Source organism: Rissa tridactyla, chromosome 1 (genome assembly GCF_028500815.1).
Source record: "Rissa tridactyla isolate bRisTri1 chromosome 1, bRisTri1.patW.cur.20221130, whole genome shotgun sequence".
Lineage (NCBI taxonomy): Eukaryota > Metazoa > Chordata > Aves > Charadriiformes > Laridae > Rissa > Rissa tridactyla.
Genome location: NC_071466.1, coordinates 204,082,386 through 204,099,082, shown reverse-complemented (window position 1 = coordinate 204,099,082; position 16,697 = coordinate 204,082,386). Strand labels below are relative to the sequence as shown.

General features: G+C 41.8%; 1 protein-coding gene across 3 annotated transcripts in view; it reads right to left on the bottom strand.

Annotated features, from left to right (window-relative positions):
* Nucleotides 1-3,746, bottom strand: part of ATXN7L1 (ataxin 7 like 1) — a 118,527-nt gene extending 114,781 nt beyond the window's left edge. Inside the window, exons 1-2 of one of the 3 annotated variants that reach the window (XM_054217013.1) lie at nucleotides 3,479-3,746; nucleotides 2,866-2,934 (exon numbers count right to left, since the gene is read on the bottom strand). In XM_054217013.1, coding sequence (XP_054072988.1) covers nucleotides 2,866-2,934; nucleotides 3,479-3,593 — 184 coding nt within the window. In that variant the 5' untranslated portion in view covers nucleotides 3,594-3,746. The remainder of the gene's footprint in view (nucleotides 1-2,865; nucleotides 2,935-3,478) is intronic. The other 2 variants (XM_054216921.1, XM_054217533.1) reach the window with 2 other exon arrangements.
* Between the last annotated feature and the right edge of the window lie 12,951 nt (nucleotides 3,747-16,697).

Below are 16,697 nucleotides of genomic sequence, written 5' to 3'. Positions count from 1 at the left end.
CAGCACAGCCAGACTGCAACCCCTTTGCCCAGCGGATGTGCTAAGAAGTATGAACCACTTTGGCAGGCGGAGATTTGGCAGTGTTTCTCCCCACTGTCACCAGGGAATGCTGCCACCCAGGTCCTTGTCTGGGTCAACAAGAGGAGGAAGAGCAGCCCATCACTCTAAACACAAATAGTATACAACCAGAAAGGAGGCAGTGATGCAGGGATGAAGCTAGCTGGAAGCACTTTTTGACATCTGACATCATTTTTTTCTACAATACCAAAAAGTAAAACACCTTGGTCTGGAGGAGACCACTGTCTTCCCACACCACGTTCTACACACACAGTTTCACTAGTCTAAAAAGGCTCCTTGCTTAACTGCTTACAAGTGAACGGCCATGTAAATCTGGTTGTATCAACAAAAGCTGACAAAACGCACACAAATACTACAAGAAGTAAATGCAGAAAGATCAGATTTTACACTATGATTATCAAACAGGACAGTAATTTTCGATACTTTAAAAGTCCTGTCTGTCCATCATCCCCCAGGTACGATTACCATATTTTCTGGTACTTACTATACCAGATTTTTCTAAGACACCGCTTACAATCTCCTGGCACCACAAATGCCATAAGAAGGCCTACACAAACAGGTAAGATTGCAAAGAAAAATGAGTTGGGTTTGGCATTAAGACCTAGCACAATCCCGACTCTTGACTATGAACAAAGCAAATACAAAAAGTCAATGTCACATGACAGATGTGGGCAAGATCAGAATAAGCACACAAGCGTTTCTGCAAGTACATGAGCAATGTTTTCTGCAGACCAATCTAACTCTTCAAATTTTTCCCCACCTTTATTAATAAGGATAGTGAGGCTCAAGGAAGATTTACAGTGGGTGTTCAGACACACAGATGGGTGTGGTGAAAACACCTGTATTAACAGACTGCTTAAGTGAATACAGTAGAAACATTTCAACACATACTAATTTATTCAAGCTTCGTGAAAGTTCTTTCACTTTCAAGCAAGTTACTACTTGGAAACAATAAAATTCCTAAAGCTTTTTATTTTCTAAATATAACAGTCAGTTTTGGTTTTTTAAACTGTATTACAATGTAAGTACTATAAACGCTAGAAAGTGTTTCACACCTGTCACTATCGTAATGTCAGCAACGACATCACACTTTGTTTGGAAATAATTTTTCTGGACAGTGAGTTTAAATAGAGCTTCTTTAACGGAGTCTCTAACCCCCCCCAGAAATAAACAGTGATAGACTAGGTCTGATAATCTAAACTGCATCGTTCTAGGAAACAATCTTCATATTAGGTACGGACTAAGGAGTAGGGATGCGCTTCAATCTTTATGTCTCAAGTAAGCTTACAATAAGAATTTGTTTTCAAAGACTTCTAGGTGCAAAACATTTAATCTCAACAAATTAAGCTCCTTATGAAGGCCAAGGTCCAGTAGCAAGATTTTTGTTCTATTACTTTTTAATCAAACATTACTGATAGACATATAAACTGTTTGAGCTTTGAACCTTTTACCTATAGATATACTACGTGGAAATCCCAGTTCTACCTCTTTATTTTTGGGGTGGCAAATTAGAGAGGTTCAGGCACGTGAGAATCAAGACAAGAACACGATCAAGCTTGGCATCTCTATAAAGGTCTTTCAAAAGGGAGGTTTTATGGTATTTTAAATAATTTTATTTAATGTGTACTCCAATTTCATAGTTTATCACACAAATCTACGCTACTGATTAATTCATTCTTTTTTCAAGAGCTTGTTTAGAAAACATAAGATTCCTTTAAGCTGCCGAGATGCTAAAATTAAACACACGTGTAATGACAACTATAATATAACAAGAAACTTAACATCATTTCAGAATATATATTACAACATTACAGGTAATAGCGGGATTTCTCTCAGCATCAGTAAGTCACACGGAAGTTTCATTATGATGGGATTGTTCATTATGAACTTACTTTACAAGAAATATTTCTCATGACAGAAAGGCTGTATATGTATACCGCTTTCTTAACAGAACAGAAACAAACAGAAAGCTATATGAAAATATGTCCCAAACCCTTTCACTAGTTGCATTAGGTGTTACCCCAGCATGATGTTAATGGCGCATGTCACAAACGAAATGTGTCGATTTGATTTGCCTACACTCACCACTAAAGTTTCTACTCTCGCAACTGACTGTGTCAGGCATGGCATACTAGCAAATACCAATAGCCAGGAATTTGCCTATTCATACTTACGGTACCAGAAGAAAACCTTACGACCCAAATGACCTATTATATTTGGTTTTGTATAATACGCATGGGTTAGGCTAATGTAAGATAATATTAGATGTTAGCCACTCAGGTGACTGTATGTCACGCTCGGTGGTGAAAATTAAATAATAAAATGCAACTTGAGCTAAAGTGAATGAACTCAAAGATCGTAACAGACCATTTCGCTCCGCAAGTGAAAATGTTTTTCACTACAGTCGCCAATGATAATATAACGTTTAAAGCTGCCGCACAGGTTTATGTGCTTATCTTCACACAGAAGCAAGTGAAGTGTTGCACCAAGAAGCGACAGAGTCCTTAAAAAAAATCCAATATGGCCACTGATGTGTAGTTGTCTTTTGACTTAAAATTGCCTTATCTTTTACCATGTCTGTCAGTTGCATACATACACCTGTTATACTCGTACTTCAAAAGAAGTTAACACAGTGAGTGTCATCTGCATGTATCCAATCTTGAAACATTCTTCACAGCAGGGAGATCAACATGCTATTAGACTACCCTGTCAAGGCCAAACCACAGTCATCCACAGCCACCAAGAGACAGACAGGTAGAGAGAGGTGTGCCACCACTATCCACTTACCTTCTTTATTAAGCCTCATAACCTCCCTGCTTTTTCCACCCTCCTTTCCAGTCTCTTCTAGATCTACACCTGCAGAAGAGAAGCAGAGTCAGGAAGCGCCGAGGGCCCAGGGGTGTGCATTTATTGTTTGGCGGGGGGAGGAGGAGGAGAGGTGAGGAGGTGAGCGGTGTTTCTATTTGCAACAGCAAAAGCACAATGGTCGGAGCATCTGCCAGGGAGCGGAACCGCCGGGCCCCCCGCGGCAGCACCCTCCGCCCACCCCCCAACCCCCCCCGCAGCATCCTCCGGCCCCTCCGCGCCGCGCATCCTCCCCCTCGCCCCCTTCCCCCACCGCGGCGCCGGCCCAGCGGCGGAGCCCGCGCCGCGGGGCAGCGGCACGGCACGGCGTGCGCCAGCGCCTCCCGCACACATGGCACCGGGGGCTCGGCGCGTCAGCTGAGCGCCCGGGGGGGCGGCACCTCCCGCCGCGCAGCGCGGCCCCGGGAGGAGCGGGGAAGGGGGGGGGGGGGGGGGTCGGCCCGCCCGGGCCCCCCGGCCCCCGGCCCCGCCGCCGTGCGTGCGCTCCGGGGGAGGGGAGCGGCGTGCCGAGCCGCGGGCCGGTCCCTGCCCTTACTGTGCGGGGGGGCGGCGCCGTGCGCGTGCGGGGGGGCGGCCTCCCGCACCCAGGCGGCCCAGGGCTGGCCCAGGAACGCCTCGGGACTGGGCACGGGCCGCTCCAGGGCCGCCATGGCGCCGCGCCTGCTCCTGCCTCCTTGTTGCTTTTCCCGTTTCCTTCGGCGGCGGCGGCGGCGAGCGAGCGAGCGAGACACGGGATTCGAGAACGCCGCACGTCATCCTCGGGACGTTCCGCCGCCCACACGGGGGTAGTGTCAGCCCCTGCTCCCTATCAGATCGGGCTCCCCGCCGCTCAGCGCGCATGCCCGCGCCCCCCGCGCCTGCGCGCCGGGCTCCGCGACGCCGCCGGCAGCCGGGCCTGCTGCCCGCCCCGAGGGTAGCGCCGGGCCCGCGCTCCCCTTCCGCTGCCCCTCCGCGCCCCCGCCCGGCCCGGCCTGGCCCCGCGGAGCCGCCGCCGCGCCCAGCGGAGCGGGGCAGGCGGCCGAAGAGCCTCGCCGGGGAAGGCAGCCGCTGGCGTTGCGCACCCCGGGGCTGCGCGCCCCGCGCCTCGCAGCGTCCCGCAGTAAGTGCCTGGGACGCGGTTTCGGTAATTGCGGCACGGCGCCCCGGCGGCGCCCGGAACCGGCCACGCACTGTCGGGGCTCCCCCTCCCCCCGACTGCCTCCAGCTGCGCCCCTGTGGATCACCTATAACCACAACCACAGCCATTTTGTTGTCCCGAGTACTACCTCATCTGTGTCTGAGTACAGGCTTCGGCTGTTTGGAAATGGGTTTTTGCTTGTTTTGGTCTTTTTAGGCTATGGTACAGCAGCTCTGAACTCGCAGGTCCCGCTCCTCTCCAATAACACACAGGTTTTCATCTCGCTCTACATAACTTATGGGATGTACGTGCTTTTCATCTAGTACTGTGTCATTTTTAGTTTATTTCTCCATTGAGGTGAAAATAGAAAATAACACTACCATCAAAATTTTGTACTCAATATACCTAATTCCGGTAAGGAGTTACATCGTAAGCCTATTGCTCCAGCTCACACCTATGAAGCCAAACATAAACACCGATGGTGAAGGACTTGGTTTCATTTGAGCAGCCTCAGTGACTCCATGTGCTGCATCTTTCATACAGCCCCAGCAGTACTGACGGTTGAAGTTTATAGTTCAACAGACACTTCTCGGAGTGGTGGCGTGGGCCTTCAGTGGTCCCTTCCCCATCCTACCTCTCCTCCCTGCCATGCAATTAAGACTCTTGATCACCATTCACTTTTTGCTGGTTCAGACCGTTGTGGGACAGCACTGAAGCAAAGTATGGAACTAATCTAGACTCAAGAAAAAAGAATTGCATTTAGGGCCTGTCAAGGATTGGAGCAGTGGCCAGAGGGGCAGGACAGGAGTTGTTGATGCTGCCTGGAGAAAGGTACATGGTACTGCAGTCTACAGCGGGTTTAAGTAAATTTCTTAGAACTTCATTGACACTGGTCTCTTTACAGTGCTAAAATGAATAAACATTTGGGGCAAAGGACAAACACCCTTTGCCTTATATACACTGTCAACAGATGCAGTATTAAATACAGACAGCATTCACACTCCACCTCTTCCAAAAAGTAGCTGGAATATACAAGTCCCGTCATGAATACCCTTTTATACCATATGGCCTGGCCAGAGTGCCTCCAGTCATGTAACATTTGCTACAGGAAACTACAGGAACACAATTAATCAAAGGAGCAGAAAGCTCACCAAAGTACCCCCCAAAAGAGAACCAGTCAATCGCAGCAGGCTTATTAGCAACAAATGTGAAGCAGCCATAAGATGTGTGGCCTTAGATATATTACACACAGAATTTCCAGAAGCAGGAAGAGTAGTCGTCGTATAATACAAAGTCCTGGCAAGAATTATTCTGGAATATTAAGTACAGTTCTAGCCACCAGTTTAAATTAATCTTCCTACAAAAAAAAGCGTGGAAAGGGTTATCTGAATGGTCAGAGGAATTAAGAGTCTGTCGTATGAGAAGAGCTTGACTCAGTCTAGCAAAATTCAGCTGGAAATGGATATGATTGGTGTTTTTAATTATAAAGAGACATAATCATCAATAAGGAATAAAAAATAAAGAAGAGACATAAACTGCTTATGTTGAGGTTGAAAACCCTGCTCACTAGACATAAAACTCTTCAGTCAGGAATAGCAAGATGGAGCTCCTTAGGAGGAATGATAAATGACATGAAGTTAATAATCAACCATGTTTGGTACTTGTGCTCAAATTCACTGCAAGATAGTTGTGCAAAAGTCTTGAGAGCGGCCAAATAGTCTTATAATTAAAGAAGGTACGAAGCACAGCTTATAGTGTAACACTTCTGTGATTACCCAAGACATGTATCTGGAGAGAAGATAGAAAAGAAAGGCACGTGAGCACCCAGGAAATCCCCATCAATGAAAACTGACATAAGATTTCAGGGAAGTACGTATGGCCAAACATCTGACTAATATTAAACACTGCCACAGGATACACAAGCAATAAAGCAATTCCTAACCACACAACTGAGAAAAAAGGGGAGGGGGAAACTAATACAAGCTGCCACAAACCAAGCAAAAAAAGTGAAGAAACTTTCCAACTTTTAACACATGGCACTAATCTACATGCTGCTTACCATGACACACTGCAGATCTACAGTCTAGGCTCTAACAGAAACAGACCATATGAAGGAAAATTAGCATAAAATCAAAGATGCAAGATGTACCAATTCCTTCCTAAAACAATCCAGTGACTTACAGTTTGAGAGAAAGGTTTCCAAAGCCCTCCCAAAGGAACTCTTCCTCCTCCCTACCATATGTATTCAAGAACAACATTATCATTAAACAAATGGTTCCACAATCATCCGAACAGATATGCCCAACTTTCCAGTGATCAGCTCCTTTTGTTTGAAAAGTGCAAGTTCTGCTTTAATTATGTTTGTGCTACCTCTGTGATCTGCACAAAAGAACGAGCCCCATCCCTGAGCAACCTACAGATCAGTTTGTCTCCATTGGCTTGTAGGGTGCAAGTCCTGAAGCTGCAGAAAAGTAGCCTCCGTTCTGCACCAGGGCTTGTCCCCAAGAACACTACTTGTTTCACTCCAGATGGGAGCCAAATCAAACTTGTGTATGTAGCATGGACAACTGCATTATGCTCTGGAGCCCTACAGTGAAATAGGAAGAGAGCCGATCTGACCGTATAGAAGTTTTTCCCAAGGTTGGGAATATACGTAGTTCTCTCTTGTGAATGTGAACTCAGGCTGCAGCTTTACCATAGCAAGGGCATTCGGGTGGTTTCTTCTTCCCTTTTCCTAGCATCTGTTTTCACAAAATTTGTAGAAACACAATTCTATTTAAGACTTTTACTCCGTTTTCAAATTTGTTTCTATTAGTCAACGGATCCAAAAGTTATGGGTGGAGAGGAAAAAAAGGAGGGAAAAGCACAAACATGATTACAGAAGACTTATTTCTGTAGGAAATGAGTAAAAAAACTGCACATGAAAGTGCAGATTAAACATCCTCTGTTTCTTTTCCACCTGCTCACCAATACAGAAACTTAATTCTTCTATGACCTTGAACAAGTCACTCTGCCATAGAAAAATAATTAAGTCAGTCAGGAAAGGTACTTCTGTCCTTCCCCAATCCCTGTAGATCTTGTTTTATTTCAACTGCCAAGTAGGCGCTTCCTTTTACTATGTGTTTTTTCAGAATTTAATATAATGCAGCCTTGATCTTGGTTGCAGCTTCTAAATACTACAGTGATCCAATCATAACAAAGTAAACTATAAGAAAATTAAGGCCTTTAATTAATAAGCAGCAAAATACAGATGAAACCGTAACTCTAATCTTTTTAATCCATATATCACTAGTCTTTTAATAAGACGATCTCCAAATGCAAGCTTTCCGCTAAATAACTAGGAGATAAAAATCATATGTTCCTATATCTACTTACTAGAATTATAGTTAAAGACTTGGGCTTTATAAAAGCACAGGAAAAGTTATGACATTTAGAAGAGATCCAAAGCTGTGTATCAATCTTTGACTTATGTGGAGATCAACATTTATGTAGTTTTCAGTATCTAAATGATAAGAGATAACAAACTAAAACATCAATTCTCACATGTGGCTACCAGGAATATCATATGTAGTCACCATGTACAAATAAATAATGACATGATTACATTTCAACTCCACAGTCATACACTGAGAAAGTATCATGAGTTTGCTGAAGGTGCATGCATAGTCACAATAACAATAACAAAAATTTGTGACCCTCTGCTTTAAATTGTGTGTACCTGGCAATCGGTGCACCAGATGGCTTCAAACTGGCTACAAAAGTATTAGAAAAATCCCAGCTGTATAAGGCTTCAGTATCATGATAAGATTATAAACATATGATGTTCTTGTGACAAAGTCATTAACAATTTAAGCAGTTTGGCAAGAGATCCATTAGTACTTCTCAGGATGCTATTTTGCAATGAATTTACCATAACAGTGGTTTTATCCTATATAGCAGAAATCATTACACAGCAGACAGTTTTATGAACCCAGGTATCTGCTTTGGTGTGAATAGAACAATAAATGAATCACGAGACTTCCTTAAAGAAAAGCACCAGCAAACTAGCTGGCTGTCAGTCACAGAAGTACAGAAATGTCAATCCTCCTCCAGGATTTTAAGAACTGTAAAACTAATGTATATGTTGACTCGTGTGCAAATTATTTTTATAGCGGTTTCTTACACTCATGCTAATTTTAACCTATAGATTATCTATCTGTAGTCTCCACAGTGGATAGATGAAGTTTCTATTTAATACTAGAGCTGTACCTCAGGGGAAAAGATACCAGAGAAGTTTGTATTGAGAAGGTGCAAAACCCACCAGATAGATAGTCCTGCCTTTCTCTGGTGAAACTGATTCTGCAACTTTTTTTTTTTTAATAGTGTTGCATCCTAGCCTGCTATGTGATAATTTGAGTAGCTAAATTCATTAAACAAAACAGGTACTTGAAAAGTCCTATATCTGAGGTTTCTGCAAGAAGATGCATACAGGATGGTACTTACCAAGACAAATGTAAAAACCACTATCAGCCAGTCTCCCTAGAAACACTCTGGCCAGAAGTTCAGTCCCTGTACTATTTCTGATCTCTTTGTAATTTCAGATGGTGTCTCAAACACCCTGTGAGTGCCATCATAGAAGACTTGAGCTAGAAAACTGTATTAAATAGACACTTGTAGCAGAGAAATCTATTTTAATGTCCTCTGAAATAACACAAGAAAAAAAACCCTAAATTAAGCTTTTGGTTCCATCTTAGCCAAAGAAGCCAGCACTTAAAAAAGAAACAGTCAGAAAAATGGAGAACTGACAAAGAAATTCAAAGCGAGATACTCTTGTATCCCAACAAAAACATATTTCTCAAACAAGTGTTGCAAATTGCGTTACCCAAAACAAAACTATGCTCAAAACACTACAGCAGCACTAATCAGTTGAAACGGTAAATCTAAAGAGAGGTATACTGCACATATCTATGAACAGAAAATGCACAATAAGGTAACTTATTACAGTGAACTCTGAAAAGTTTGAAGAAAAAGTACTACCAAAAAAAGGCCATGAGCTAGAGGTAGAAATCAACAGTTGCTACACATTTTAAACCCATGCGAGTTATGCAAGCACTGTGAAAAAATAAATGGCATGACCTTCAGTTCCAGTGTCTAAAAGCTTGTTCTAAACAATTTTGCTCAAGTATTGGTTGTAGTCTAAATGCATTAACATAGCACCATACTGCAGCTAATTTATCCTGCTTTTCAAGAGGATAATTTATCTTATCAACTGTATTACCATAGCTGAAGTGTTTCTGATACCAAAGCTAGTAATGGTAACTATCAGTGTATCACAGGACTGCTTTGTACAATGCAGACTTGCATCTTCACTGGACACAGGGACTTACCAATTGCTTGTAAGAAGCAAAGCATTTTCATTTTTTTCTGCAACAGTTCCAGGTTTCAGCCAGGAGTCTCTGAGAGTTCAGTTCAGACCTATCTACCTTTCCAATATTCTCTCTCCCTCAAGGACATTCCCCGTGTCCTCGCCTCCGTCAAACACCTGAACCCAGTCTCAGCAATATGGTACAACCCATATGAAACATTGATCTCAAATTCACTTCTTAAAACACACTACCCAAGGTCCCTGGTCTAACACTTCATTAGGTGGACTTGGGGCAAGAAGCTGAGGATTAGACCAGGTCGGGGAAGTGCATTCACTGCAGAAGGCTGAGGCGTAGATTCTTAATGGTGTTTCTATTTGGGAAGATGGGAGGCATGAACGACAGGTCAAAGAGTACTTGACAGGCTAAAATTCAATTTCCCTGTATCGACAGATATTTAGGAAAGATCACAGAGTAATTGTTTTAAAACACTGTCAGTGCATGTTTTGTATTGCTTCTTAAAATTGTTAAGCCTATCTAGCACTGGTGTGGTGAAATCACCTGTATTTTACTTATTAAATAGTTATCTGTTTTGTTTTATTTGAAACAGTTTCTTGATAAATAATGGCAACAATAATATTTTTGAAGGCTGTATCTAGAATCTAGAGGAAGGATCTTAACCATCCAGTTGGGACAGTATACAACAAACTTGTAGGAGTTCCTTGCGTTTTTGAAAGACATGTCAAAGTTCTTTAGATTATGAGATATAAAAACACTTGGAGATGGAGAAAGTTACCTCATCTCAGTATTAAGTCCACATTCAACGTTCCTAAGCTTTGCTCTCTCATAATGCCCATGTGAATAACGAAAACCACAAAACATGGGTCCCCAAAGATCTTCACACATTTCTCATGAGGTAGGCATAGAAATATACTTTCATTAAAAAATAAGTTTGCCCCGCTGAATAATGTATATTATAACTTTCTGTTCACCAGCCATGTTTGCGTGTGTTGGCAGCACACAACAACAACTTACTGCGTCTCCCTCACTGCATCATAATCAATTTTCCTCTGTTCCTCCTCAGCGTAGAATGCCATATTTCTCCTGTTTGTATCCCTCTTTCTCCCAGACGCTTCCCTTTTCTGAACGTTGTTCCCTCTTTTCTACCACTTTTTCCCTGTCACTGCAGGGTGGGTTTTCCTCTCCCACCAGGTCACTCTGCTAAAGCACCATCTTGGGGCCTATTTTTTGCTCCCAGCCCTTCACTCGCTGCCCTCCTGCTTGGGCTCAAGCTGCCTCACCAAACACTAACATGTCTTTTAATATGCCCTGCCTTGCTTTTTATCCCCTACTCTGCAGTTAGGAGCGTCTCCTCTCCCCTGCCTCTCCTCAGTGGAGGACAGGTCTCTCCTGTACATCTCTCCCAGCCTTGAGTCATCTCTCGCCCTCCCACCAGCGAGCTGCCTCTCTCCTCACAAAGCTGCGTGGAGTTGCCCCCTTCTGCTCTCTAAATGCTTCCTCACCTGCTTGGGGGAAGCCCCCTTTCCCTCTCCCCTCCTTTCAGCAGCCAGCTCTCCTCTGACTCTCCCTGGGAAGCCAGCAGTCCTTCCCAGCTTTGCCCCGGCCCTGGCTGGAGGCCCCTTTCCCTCAGCACAGGGGCCTGCTTCCCCGCCCGCCATTTTCCACGAGTGCTGGTGCACAGGCTGTCCCCGTCTTCCAGCAGCTCCCTGATCCCCACTGTAAATGGGGATTCATCCATGGCTCTGAAAGTTTGGGTCCTCCCAGACAAGAGGTTTGAATGAGGGTCAGACTGCAATGCCTTTGGTGGAAGCCACGTTTGGACCCTAAATCAGCCCGATAGCAGAGGGGGCCACCTTGCTCACATGGCTCCCTAAGCCCTTGCTGCTCCCAGAACCTGGCTTCAGTCACACCTTGCTTGAGTTTCTGAAATGTTTTGACAGTTGTTATGGTATGTCCTATTTCCAGCTCGTACAGGAAGCAGACATGTTGAAATCACAGAAGAAAGCAAGCCTGTTCGTCTTGTATTTCTGGCTGAGGCTGGAAGTGGAGTGCCAGAAATCAATTGTGTCTCATCTATTGTACAGGGAAGTCTCTTGTAGCTCCTTGTATCGACGTGCTAACTTTGTGAGGAGCTTTGTCCTGATAAGATTTCCATCCCAACCTGGAAGAGTCAAAGATAGTATCTTCTGATAAGCACTGCAAATTCTGTACTCAGTCCAAATGGATGCCAAGGCCTTAGCAGGAGTTGGGGCATAGTGAGTGACATGCCTGACAACTAAAGGCAACTGAAGTAAAAAATATGTTTGATATTTAAGCATTGGCTTACATGCAACGAGAGGTTGTTTCACAGACGTTTTGATACCGTCATCCTTCAAAACGTCTCACATGCTACCCTACGCTTCTGTCATCATACTCCTCACCGGACATTTTACAAAGGCAATATAGTTGCAGAGACCAGATGTGGATAGGCCTCAGTTACGATCTCACAGATCTAATGAATTTTTTAATTAGATCCTCCTCTTGGTGGTATAAATAGGTTCTTCTTTGATAGTCTATTTATTGGAAACCTATGGTTTGATGAATGTTCCTAAGGCACTATTTCTCCAACCAGGCAAAGTATAAGCACACAATACTAATGATACTCTGGGGGTAAATGAAAAAACAAAGCTAGTCAAGAAGACAAAATAAAAGTTGAGACATTATGAAGAATATCCCATGTTGCCTATGAAGCGTACACACTTCTGAAACACATAGGAGCTAAGATTGCAACTTTCCAGGTTCAGATTAAGAAAATCTTTGTACATCCATGGCCATCAAACATTTTAACTGACTAATAACCTCCACTGATACAGCTCTGTGCGTTGAATCAAGTCTTATTTTGTACATATTCAGCACGTGACATGTGGTATATGCAAAAGTTACAAGACTGATGAAAAGTGAGCAATACTGTTTTAGGGAAAAAAAATTAACTAAAAATCATTATAAAATTATAATTTGAATATTTTGGAGTTCAACTTCAGTTTATAGCCAGAACTGGCTGTTCTTTCCCAAATCTTTTAATTGACAGATAAAAAAAATGCTTCTCCTTCAAAAGACAGCGGTCGTCTGTGGATTCCCTCTGTCTGTGTTTAAATCTGCTGAATAATAAAAATAAAAATAAAAATCAACTAAAATACTCAAATTCAAAGCAGCTACTACACACAAACTCCTCTTCCTCCTTGTGTGGAACTGGAGTCTTGTTCTGCATTTACTAAATCTGAGCTCTTACATTTTTATTTGCATTTATATGTGCATTCAAGGACTCTATAATATAATCTGCTAATACAATGCCTGCTTTTCCTTCTGCCTTAAGAACGCGTTTTTTCCTCTTGGTACTGCAGCTACTAGTGACTTCAAAATACTGTTACAATTGCAGCCTGTGATATAGGAAGGCTACGAAAATCAGAAGGCTTTATGTATGGTGGCCTGAAAAATCTCGCGGAAGATTGTCTAAGCATATTTTGACACTCAGTTCTCTATGGCAAGAGGTGTTTACTCTTCTGTTTACAAGAACAGTGGAGCCTTTTTTCTGTGCCCTCACACATCATCATAATTAGCACAATGATACAACTCAGTCAAATCTATTAGTAGCATAAGCAGTGGCATTTTGTTGAATTATGTATTCATGTCACAGTAGAGTTGGGCACTTTTTAATATTTCTAAAGTTGTTCTTAACTGATGGGGCAAAACTTATGACATGCTGTTATAAATGAAAATTAATGTGAAGTTAGAGGCTGTATGAAGCAGAGTGAGTTGTGGTGAAAAGAGCTAACAACAGTCCCTTGATAAACACAACATTTAATAGCGGTACAATATTAATTCCTTGAAATAGAAAGATGAGTCTACATTGGAGGGGTTAGAAATGGTCTTGTTTGGACAATTTATGTGTGCACGGAGCCACGAACATGCGTCTTCTGGATTTGTAGAGGGAAAACTCAAAAGGCATTTCTAGGTCCTGGAAGTGCTCAAATGTAGGTGAATTCTTCCATTTATTCAGTGTTTAATATTTTTGCCTATGGAAATTTTTACATCAGCTGACGAAACCCCCTCAGTCTGTCTTTGTCAATCTGAATCTTAATGTAGCCAACCGTTCTGTTCAGTTCTCACACTACATTTGTGGTGTAAGAGTCTAAGAGCATGCTGTGTCAACCATGGGATTATTGGTCCTAGATTTTGCAAAATTTCCCATACACAATTTTAAAACAACAGCAGATAATTATGGGAGTTGGCAGATAACACAGACATAATTGTTGTCAGCGGTTACAATAGATGTTTCAAAAATATTTCCTTATTCAAACCTTTAGTTTGTTCAGGGCTGGTGAAATAAAATCCTTCCTATTGTCTCCTGCCCTCAGTGTATCCTCTGGGTATAGCAACCAGCAGGAACTGCCTCCTTCTCGCTCTTTCTTGCACTTCACCTGTTATCTCACCTTTTAGATAACTGGTCCAGGTAGTTTGCTGGGCTGCCTCTCTAATGTGCTGTCCCTACAGCTATCCAGCCTTTGCAAAGGTTTAAGAAGAATCATACATCAAAATAACTATTCCATCAAAACTGAACCACATCTGGAAAGATGGTTTACTCATCAGCATTTTATTTCAAAAGGGAACATGGATAAAAAGTTCCATCAGTATCAAAATGTCATGTGTTAATATTTAAGGAATGATGATGACGTCACTGTCATTTTACTTTCCTTTTCTCCCTTCCTTCTCTCAAACTTCACCTGAGCTGGGATTAAACAATCAGAAATGTTGTCACCGTAACTTGCTTCTCATGCGAAAAGAGCACAAATAGGCTGACCTCAGCACACAGCAGAAATAGTTGGAGTGGCAAAAGGTAAACAATAGTACACGTGATCTTGACCGATTCATTTATACCCGTACCCTGCCTGCAGCACAAGTGGCCACACATCCGTGAGATGATAGAAGTGTTCCTTTATTTTCTGTCCATTCTCTTCCTTACTCTGTTTACCTAAGCAGCAGGAGTCATCTTAACAGTTATTAGTGAGATAAGATACAGAATCTAATACATCTTCTTGTCCCGCAGGAAAGAATTTTGGTAATTTTAGAATGAATGTCTTGTTTTCTGCAGGATACTCTGAATGTAAATTTGGAAAGAGGAATTTCTCTGAATAATTATAGTTTAAATGCTGAATTCCAAATATATTTATTTTGCTTTTTTGTTGGAGCACATTGCATACATGCTTTAAGAGATTTCTTTTTTGTGGTTGCTATGGTAAAAAGCACTTCCCAGTCCTTTTACTTAAAACCCATGAACTGCAATTAACTGTTTAATATTGTAACATACAACAGCTCTAGTAACACCTTAACAGCTTTGAGCATGATACTCCATCATCTCAGCAGATGGTGATTTTTGGCATTCTGTGTTTTCAGTTTATTTTTCTCTATAATCTTGCCATTATATCTTTTGACAAACGCTTCTGAACTAACTTAATTGCAATTTGATTATACTGAGGCATTCCTTGAATCTTTTTGTATTTCTGTTAAAGATGACCAATACGTGAAAAAAGATGTTTGTACGTGTATCCCTGGCAGTAATTATAAAAAGAGATTTTAAAGTTCCTTAAGAATCTGTTTCTTCTCATCTGTAATCTTAAAAATACCATCTTGAAATACCCTTAGTGTACTATAGGAGCCCTGCACCACAACAGAGAAGGAGACATAATTGATTCTTTTGTGAAGAAAGAGCAACTCTGAATGTTTGTCAAGAGTCTGAATTAAATAAGTGTTACCAAATTTAACTTGTTTTACCAAAGGGATTTGCCTTGTATTATTATTTCTATAGAACTGTAGACTGAATTCCCCATGAATTTTACTCATTGTTTTGAAGATTTATGACTCATATAAATCCCTTTTAACATGGTGTTTCAGTCATATTTAGAAAAATGTTGACTTTGTCCTGACATTATCAAGAACAAGATTGTCTGGTGAAACTGTTTTTCAGCTGCTCTCCCTCTTTCTCCCATATAATACATTTGTATGCAATTTCTATTTTTTTTTTTTCAGTTAGAAATGGATTCTTTGGATTTAAAATCAGGACTGTTCTTCATTTTGCTCCTTGGAGGGATTTTATGTATTAAGCAGACAGGGTACTTCAGATAATGTAATTCTGTAATACAGGACCAAGTAAACTTTTTTTTTTGTACATTCAGCAGCAGGATTACCATTTCTTCTTTTTTTAGGAAAAGACAACAACAGGGAAAAAGGAAAAGAACAGTTTTCCCAGAATCATAACAAGATAATTTTGCAGTTTCAAGTTTTAAAATATGAATATCTCATTCACAGCTATTTCCTGGCTGACTCCAGGTTTCTATGATTATTATTTATTCAGTGCTGATAGTGTGCTTGACATTGTGCAAATATAGAAAGAGATATTCATGTGGACTATCTGCCAGGATTTCCTAGTTGTTAGTGGCAGTGTTAGCCTCTTTAAGGAAAAGCTTGAGGCTGTCTTTAAAATGGAGATGCTTATCCATCCTGCCAACATGCGGCTTCGTATGTATGACTGTGGGAAACACTGCTCAAATGCACGCAGCAAGGCTATGGAAGGATGGACGCAGTGCAGTTTAATTTAATTAGGACAGCGGCAGCATGGGGTAACTTTGACTGATCAAACCTTTTAAGACCAGTCATGATAATTTCAAAAGCTGGAAATTTTTTAGGGAATGATAACTGGGAAGAATCAGTCCTCCTGATTTGATACCTAAAGGATCAAAGGAAGACTGTTTGCCAGAGTGATACATTCTTTTAAAATCCTATGTGTTCTGTGAAGTCCATGAACTCTTCCATAACTTATCTGTAGGACCTACTGACAACCTGTGTGCTTAGTTCACCTGATGTTGGTGTCCCTCAAGTTGTTGCTGCCACAAGCTTTGTCAGAAACAATACCTTCCAAATGGTAGGAGTGGAAGGCTTTTGTCAAGGACTAATTTCCCAGGTTAGTGGCATTTGACCAAAAAAAAAAATAATATTAGTCTAGATGAGGGGATTGTTTGTTGCTTTATTAGAAAAGAGTTACCATCTTTTGATTTCCTCTCCAATGGAGCAAAATCATTCTAATAGATGGGCTCTTCAGTGACTGTTTCTTGACTTTAGACGTGAAAGAGCAGGTTTGCTGTTTCCTGTTTCATAAATGAAGAATATTTTCCTCATGATCACTTAAAAAAAAATTTAAAAAACCCCCAAATCCCACCCCCCCACCCCCCCAACTTGCAGTA